At 57.7% G+C, this 8,336-nt stretch overlaps 1 protein-coding gene across 1 annotated transcript in view; it reads left to right on the forward strand.

Moving 5' to 3' along the window:
* The window catches only part of LOC112113561, a 31,722-nt gene extending 23,490 nt beyond the window's left edge, over window positions 1–8,232 (forward strand). The window contains exons 3-5 of the mRNA XM_029913214.1: window positions 14–107; window positions 3,814–4,067; window positions 6,139–8,232. Of these exons, the coding sequence (XP_029769074.1) occupies window positions 14–107; window positions 3,814–4,067; window positions 6,139–7,492 (1,702 nt within the window). The 3' untranslated portion in view covers window positions 7,493–8,232. The remainder of the gene's footprint in view (window positions 1–13; window positions 108–3,813; window positions 4,068–6,138) is intronic.
* Window positions 8,233–8,336: the final 104 nt, after the last annotated feature.

Below are 8,336 nucleotides of genomic sequence, written 5' to 3' on the forward strand. Positions count from 1 at the left end.
GCATTGTGGGAAGCGGGGGCTGGGTGAGGGCTGCAGAGCATTGTGGGGGCTGGGGGCTCTGGTCCCTGCTATTGCTGCTTGCGGAGCATCCTGGTGCTGCCGGGCTGGTGAGCTGGACGGGACCCGCCGCGGGCTGCAGCTCGGGGCTGGCCGGGGCGGGGGTTGACCTGCGCGCGGGGCTGGTGCTCGGGGCTGGACCCACACAGGACACACGCTGATGCTCGGGGCTGTCGCTGGGTCCCTCCTGCTCCGATCCCAGCTCCGTGCAGGGCTCGGGGTTGCAGGGCTGGGCAGAGGCACTGGGGCTGGGGAATCGATGGGGCTGGGCGAGCCGCTTGGGGTAGTGCAGCACAAGGGGTGGCTAGCTGGGATCGGGTGTGTGACAGGGTGTGTGACAGAGCTGGCTGAGGACCGTTCATGTTGATTTTCAATACGTCCTGGAGCACTGGGATAGTTCAGAAGGCTGGAAGAAAGCTAACGTTGTGCCAGTATTTAAAAAGGGGGTAACCTGGGTAGTTATCGGCCTGTCAGCCTGACATTAATTCCAGGCAAGATAATGGAGCAGCTGATACAGGACTTGATTAATAAAGAAGTAAAGAAGGGGACTATAATTAATGCCAATCAACATGAAACATTAACTTGATTTTTTTTATGAGATTACAAGTTTGGTTGATATAGGTAATAAAGTTGATGTAATAGACTTAGACGTCTGTAAGGGGTTTGACTTGGTACCACACGACCTTTTGATTAAAAAACTAGAACAATATAAAATTAACATGGACCACGGCACATGGTTGATAGGTCTCAAAGTGTAATTGTAAATGGGGAATGGTCATCGGTTGGGTGTGATTCCAGTGGGTGCCGCAGGGACCAGTTCTTGGCCCTATGCTGTTTAACATTTTTGTCAATGACCGGCCAGGGGTTCTCAAACTGGGAGTCGGGACCCCGCAGGGGGTCGCGAGGTTATTACATGGGGGGGTCGCGAGCTGTCAACCTCCACCCCAAATCCCACTTTGCCTCCAGCATTTATAATGGTGTTAAATAATATTAAAAAGTGTTTTTAATTTGTAAGGGGGGTCGCACTCAGAGGCTTGCTGTGTGAAAGGGGTCACCAGTACAAAAGTTTGAGAGCCACTGAGAAGAAAACATAAAATATCACTCATAAAGTTTGCAGGTAATACAAAAATTGGGGGAGTGGCAAATAATGAAGAGGACAGGTCACTGATACGGAGTGATCTGGTTCGCTGCTAAACTGGGCACAAGCAAACTGTATGCATTTCAATACAGCTAAATGTATACAGCTAGGAACAAAGAATGCAGGTCATATTTATGTGGTGAACTCTCTCCTGGGAAGCAGTGACTCTGAAAAAGATTTGGGGATCATGGTGGATAGTCAGGTGAATATGAGCTCCCAGTGTGACACTGTGGCTGAAAGAGCTAATGCAATTCTGGGATGCATAAATGGAAGTCTTGAGTAACAGCAGAGAGTATTTTACCTTTATATTTGGCACTGGTGTCCAGTTCTGGTGTCCACCATTCAAGAAGGATATTGATCAATTGCAGAGGGTTCAGAGAAGAGCCACAAGAATGATTAAAAGATTGGAAAACCTGCCTTATAGTGGGAGACTCAGGGAGCTCAAACTATTTAGTTTTACAAAGAGAAGATTAAGGGGGGATGATCACAGACTATAAGTGCCTAGATGGGGAACAGATAGCTGATAATGGGCTCTTCAGTCTAGCAGAGGAAGGTCTAATACGATCCACTGGGTGGAAGTTGAAGCTAGACAAATTCAGACTAGAAATAAGGTGTAAATGTTAACAGTGAGATTCTCCATCACTGGCCATTTTTGGCTCAAGATTGGATGTTTTTGTAAAAGATCTGCCCTAGGATTATTTTGGGGCAGGTCTCTGGCCTGTGTTATACAGGAGGTCAGACTAGATGAACACAATGGTCCCTTCTGGATTTGGAATCTACGGCGTGGGGGAGGGACCGTGTGTGTGACACAGAGAGTATGATATGGGAGGGTGTGACACAGAATAAGGGCTCTGAGTGTGATACAGGGTGTGTGAGACACTAAAAGGGGGCTGAATTTGTGTGACGGGAGCATAAAAATTGGGGCCCCATGTATATGACTCAGGGTGTATGATAAGGTGTGTGACACACAATGGGGCAGTGTGATTGTGACATGGGGGGATAGGAAGTTCACTACGACGTGCAGTGGCTGTAGGGTGCCTGAGAGCATTGCACCATAGAAACTTCACATGAGCAGGGAAATGGCAGCCCCTGGCCTGTGAAATTGCCAGAGCTGCTAGTCTGTCTGTGGAATCTCATGGGGTGGGGTTAGTTCCAGAAAACTTGAGACGCCATCAGCACAGAGCTCAGCCTATGGAAACAATGACAAGTGTCACCTGCCCTCCTTTATAACACAGCCCGAGACTTCAGCCAGTCACCCTCCTCTACTTGGCCCAATAACTTGTATCTGACTAAAGCAGCTTTCAGAAGAGCATTCAGCCTGGACCTGAATCCAGCGAGTGATGGGGAAGCCACCCTCATCTGCCTTATTTCTGGTTGGAATTGGTCTGGCTTTAGTTTCCTACCAGTCACTCTTGTTCTGTCTTTTCTCTGCTAGAGTAAAGGGCCCTTCAGCACCTGGGATTGTCTCTCTGGGACGTGTAACCAAGTCGCCTTTCAACCTTCTTCTTGAGCAGCTAAACAGCCTGGGCTCTTTCTGTCTCTCCCTGGCAGGGATTTTCTCCAGCCCATGAATCATTTTTGGGTTGGGTTTTTTTTTTGCCTTTTCTCTGCACCCTCAACAATTATTCAACATCCTTTATAAACATGGACACCAGAACAGCAGGCAGGAGTCCAGGGCCTGCCCCACCAATGCCGTACCCAGAGGGAAAACTGCCTCCTACCTCCCTATCCAGCCAAAGGTCACTTTAGCCCTTGTTGCCACAGCATTGCCTTAGGAGTCCCTGTTGAGGTGTTTGTCCTCTATGCGCCCTAAATCCCTTTCCGCGTCCCTGCTTTCTAGGGTCCAGCCCCTGTGTGGTCAGTGTGACCTGCATCCCTTGTTCCTAGAGGTATGACCTTGCATCAGGCTGCATTAAACACATTCTGTTTGAATGGGCCCAGCTGACCAAGCCGTGCAGCTCGCCCGGTCTGGCTGCTCTGGCCTCGTCGCTAATTACCGCTCGGCTGGTCTGTGTGTCAGCCGTGAATGCTGTTCTCAGCTGGGAGTTTGTATTTCCTACCTGATCGCTGATGAAAATGAAGACTAGCGTCAGGCCGAGAGCTGGTCCCTGCAGAGCCCACTTGACGGGGGGCGCACGGACGACTGCGCTCGGAAAGCTGTCACGTAGCCAGCTGTCAATCCGCTGAACGTGTGTGAGAGAGAGAGAGACAGACAATGGGCGTGTGTGAGAACAGGCTGCTGGTGTGGGGTGCCCCACGGGCTGAGGGGTTTGTGGAGCTGCATGGGAACATGATCCATACACAGTGGGGGTTTGATACATACCCCAGCTCCCTCCTGCCCCTCCCTCCGTGTCACACCAGAGCTGCCCTGAGGCTGATACTGGGGAGTCACAGCAGTTACTGGGGGGCAGCGGTGGTTGGGCTGAACAGCAGGGGCACATGCCCAGAGGACGCGGGCTGGGGGGCTGAGTCCGTGCAGCTGTGAGCCCGTTCCTGGTGTCCCTCTGCTCCGTCCCAGGTCAGGAGGCGGTCTGAGGGTTGCCTGTCGTGCTGTGTGTCTCCAGCACTGAGCTCTGTCCCCTGCCCGTCCTGGTGCTGACCCCAGCTGTCCCCAGCAGGCTCAGCCGCCCCGCGGGATGGAGGAGGACGAGCTGCAGGAGAAGGAGTTCTTCTCGTGGGAGGAGTTCAGCGCCTTCTTCGACGCCTGGTGCGAGCGCAGGAAGGTCCTGTTCTTCGTCAAGAATTCGGTGCCGCTCAGCAAGTGCAAGTGGGCAACGGTGCCCCCACGGCCCGACGTGGTGGAGGCCCTCAAGTACAGCTCCGTGCGCCTGGTCTGCAAGGACTTTCGTGGCTCCAGCAAGCCCGACCAGGGGTGAGGACCCACTGTGGACAGAGCACGGGGGGTGGGCAGTTCGGTGGAGGGGCAGCACACGCAGAAGGGCTGGGGGAGGCACAGGGACACAGCTATGCAGGACGGTTCAGCACCAAACTGGGCATGTACCATGTTCCCCATGGGACTCCTGTGCATCGTGGTGTTCACCAGAGCCCACCTGCAAAGCAGGGTCTAACTGGGCCAGGGCTTGGAGCCCATATCCTTGCTGTGTGGGTCTCAGGAGGGGGCACTCTCCCCTGGCAGTTAGTGCTGGCCCCAATGCCCAGGTGGTGCTAGGGGGCCTTTGCTGTGGAGAGCAAGAAGTGGGGGGTGGTGACTCAGTAGAGGGTGCTGTCCCTTGGCAGTAAGTGCTGTCCCCGATGCCCAGGGCAGCACTAGGGGGCCTGTGCTGAAGGGAGCTGAGTGGCTGATCTAGATGTAAAATTGGAGTCTTCCTCGCTCGTAGTTAAAACGATCCCATGGAGAGTTCCCTTAAGAGCTGGTGTGAGAACCCAGGTATCCTTTTGAAACACTAAGATGGCTAGTCTGTCTCCCTACAACCCCCATTTCTGTTCTCTGTATGACTCCTCTTCCTGATCTCAACTGTTGTGCATTGGTTTGGTGTGACTTTTAAACGGCCCTCATGTCCCACCCCAGAGGCAGCTGCATCGCAGTACCGGGCAAGGAATCCTGTATAAAGAGTCTCCACACCCCAGGCACGGGATCCCTCTGTAGCCTTTTCCTATGTCCCATTGGGGCTGAGAGGTGTGTGGCTGAAGGGGCAGATGAGTGGCTGTTGTCAGTGCGCGTTACCCTAGGCGGGTGAGGCTGTGATGGGGCAAAGCTTACGTCCCTCGGCACTGCCAGACTGGCTCAGCCCCAGGCTGCCTACCTCCATATCCGAGGGTGGCAGCACCTGCTGCTGCTGAGGGAGCTGCCCGAATCCCTGCAGTGGGGAGTGCTGGCATAGCCTGCCCCAGGGAACTCCCCCCGGCTCCTGTCAGTCTGTGGCTGGCTGGGAGGTGGGTTATCTCCCTGCCCCGTTGCGGGGGCTTTAATCCTGACTCTAATAATTAATAACAGTCCCCAGCTCTTATCTAGTCCTTTCCCTCGCAGAGCTCACAGCCCTTTACCCACTGTACAGAGGGGAAACTGAGGCACAGAGAAGGGACAGGACTTGCCCAAGGGCCAGGGCTGGCTCCAGGCACCAGCGCAGCAAGCAGGTGCTTGGGGCGGCCAAGGGGAAGGGGCGGCACGTCCGGCAATTCGGCGGTGGGTCCCTCGGTCCCTCTCGGAGGGCAGGACCTGCAGCCGAAGAAGAAAGCGGCGCGGTGGAGCTGCCGCCGACGCGCCGCCGATCGTGGCTTTTTTTTCTTTTTCCCCGCCGCTTGGGGCAGCAAAAACCCCGGAGCCGGCCCTGCCAAGGGTGCACACCAGGCAGAGCTGGGAACAGAGCCCAGCTTTTCTGTGTCCCAGTGCAGAGCTCTATCCAGTAGGCCACACTCCCTCAGTAATGTTGGGTGTTCTTGTTATCCAGACAAAGGCCCAGCCCGTCTCTGAGCCCTGCTCAGCTCTGGCCCAGCGCTTCCTTGTGGTAGTGAGTTCCCCAGGCTTATAGCACTGTGGGGGAGGGATTTCTGCCTGTCTCATTGCCCATGTCCTGGTTCCTGCCTCATGAGCGAGGGGAGCAGAGGTACCTGTCTCTGTCCCAATCGATGCCATGGGTCCCTCTGTCCCATCCTCTCCATGCAGTAATCTGCTTGGGCTCTTCAGCCCCCCAATTGGAAGCCCCCCTCCCAGCACAATAGCTGAGTTCCAGCTGGCGTGGCTCTGGGGTCTCCCCAGGAGACCTGCAGTGGGGTGCCCTCACCCCAGGGCAGCGAGCCGGTGAGCCAGGCCCCTACTACTAGGGCTGCGTGGAGGCTCCATGCACACAGGTGTATGCTGTGGTACCCGCCAGGCATGGGGTGAGCATAGGCCCCACCCTGCCAGCTCCCACAGCTGCCTCCTGGCCCATGGGTGAGGCGTGTGCTGGGGTCCCAGCCTGCTCAGCCTCTCTCTCTGCCCACAGGGGGCAGCACAAGGGCTGCTGTGCCAGCATTGTGCTGAAGATGAGCCCCAAGAAGGACCGGCTGATCGTCACCGAGTGCCAGCTGGCCCACAACCACGCCCTGTGCCCCATCGAGTTCGCCTACTACTTCAAGAAGGGCTACCTGATGGCCAACTCGTGCTTGCCGGTGCGCACCACCAACAAGATCTCCAAGCAGTTTGTGGGGGGGCCAGACGTGCGGCGCCTGCTCTCCTACTGCAAGAGCCGTGACCATGGGGTGCTGGACGTGCTGACCGTACTGGACGGGCTCTTCGCCAGCGACCCCAGCGCCAAGGTCAAGCTGGTCTTCATGGAGGACAAGGTCATCGTCCAGACCATCTTCTTCCTGAGCTCGCGCATGATGGCGCTGAGCCGGCGCTTCCCGCTCATGCTGTTCTTCGACCGCATGGTGGGGCTGAACGAGGAGTTTGACCTGTATTCGGTGCTGTGCGTGGACGGGGCGGGGCGCGGCCGCGAGGTGGCCTACTGCCTGACGCAGCGGGAGACGCCCGACCTGCTGCGCTTCACGCTGGCCTCGCTGGTGCAGAGCGTGCCTGAGGTCAAGCTACAGGTGCGGTGCATCACGCTGGGCGTGGAGATTGCCCACCTGGAGGCGGTGAAGGAGCTGCTGCCCAATGCCCGCGTGCAGATCTGCCGCTCCCAGGTACTAGAGACGCTCTTCAGCAAGGCGCAGGAGCTGGGTGCCGCCGAAGATGAGCGCATCTGGCCCCTGCTCTGCCGGCTGGCTGCAGCCAAGTCGCCGGCCGCCTACCAGCAGGCGGTGCAGGAGATGAAGACCATTCTCCCCCAGCGCTTCGTGCGCTACTTCCAGCGCCATTGGCAGCCGCGCAGTGAGATGTGGGTGCAGTTCTGGGCCTTTGAGACGGCCCGCAACGTCAACGCCTGCGAGCTGCTCAAGCAGCACCAGCGCCGGCTGCTGGCAGCCCTCAGCCCCTCGCCCACCGTGGCCCAGTGCATGCTGGACCTGCTGGCCATGCAGGTGGGCAGCGAGGCCCACGAGCTGGACGAGGGAGAGCTGGCCACGCACTACCGTGCCATCTGCAAGCCAGAGCCGGCTGGCCTGATCGAGGAGGAGCTGGGCTTTGCACGGCACGGCCGCTACCGCTTCCAGGAGACGGCCGAGGGCTATCTGCTCCACGACGGCCTGTCTGAGTTCGCCATGGATCAAGCCCTGACGCGCTGCTCCTGCTCCATCTACACCTCCAGCCTGCTCCCCTGCCGCCACCTCTTCGCCACACGCCTGCGCACCGGGCTGGCGCTCTTTGACCCTGGCCTGCTGCACAGGAACCGGGCAGCACTGCTGGGCGCATGCTAGGGCCGTGGGGCAGGGACTCCAGCTGCTCCGGGTGCTTACTGTGTAAGTCAGGGGGCCAGGCACTGGTGCGGGGCTGGCTGCACATCTGCAGCTCGCACAGCAGGGGAGAAGCCAGCCCATTGCCACGATGGGGGTGCCCTGCGATGACGTCAGGATGGAGGGGATACCTGGGTGCTGGTCCTGTTTGACTTGTTTTCACAGAGAAGAGAAAGTGGCAGGTGGTGCTGTCCTGTAGCTGAGAGCACCCACAGCCAGTGCCTGGCAGGGACCTCAGTGGGTTGGGTGCCCATCATGGGCTGGGTGCTGCTGTCCCATAGCTCAGAGCACCTGCAGCCCAGGCCGGGTAGAGATCCCAAGGTGTCTGTGTACCCATGGTGGGCTGGGCACTGCTGGCCCGTAGCTGAGAGCACCCAGAGCCCCTGGCAGAGGTGGGTGGGTGGATGTTGCCATGTGGGGTGTGACACTCTGGAGTGTCTGCGCCTGCCGAGGTGGGTGGGTGGATGATGCCATGCAGGGTGTGACACTCTGGGGTGTCTGCGCTGCAGAGGTGGGTGGGCGGATCATGCCATTTTGGGTGTGACGCTCGGGGGTTTCTGCGCTGCAGAGGCGGGCGGATAATGCCATACGGTGTGTGACGCTCTGGGGTGTCTGTGCTGTCAGAGGTTGGTGGGTGGATGGTGTCATGCAGAGTTTGACACTCTAGGGGTGTCTGCGCTGGCAGAAGTGGGTGGGCGGATGGTGCCATGCGGGGTGTGATGCTCTGGGGTGTCTGCGCTGGCAGGGGCGGGTGGGCGGATGGTGCCACGTGACGTGTGATGCTCTGGGGTGTCTGTGCTGGCAGGGG

The sequence above is a fragment of the Terrapene carolina genome, unplaced genomic scaffold (genome assembly GCF_002925995.2).
Source record: "Terrapene carolina triunguis isolate 2854851 unplaced genomic scaffold, T_m_triunguis-2.0 Scaffold517, whole genome shotgun sequence".
In the NCBI taxonomy this organism is placed as follows: domain Eukaryota; kingdom Metazoa; phylum Chordata; order Testudines; family Emydidae; genus Terrapene; species Terrapene triunguis.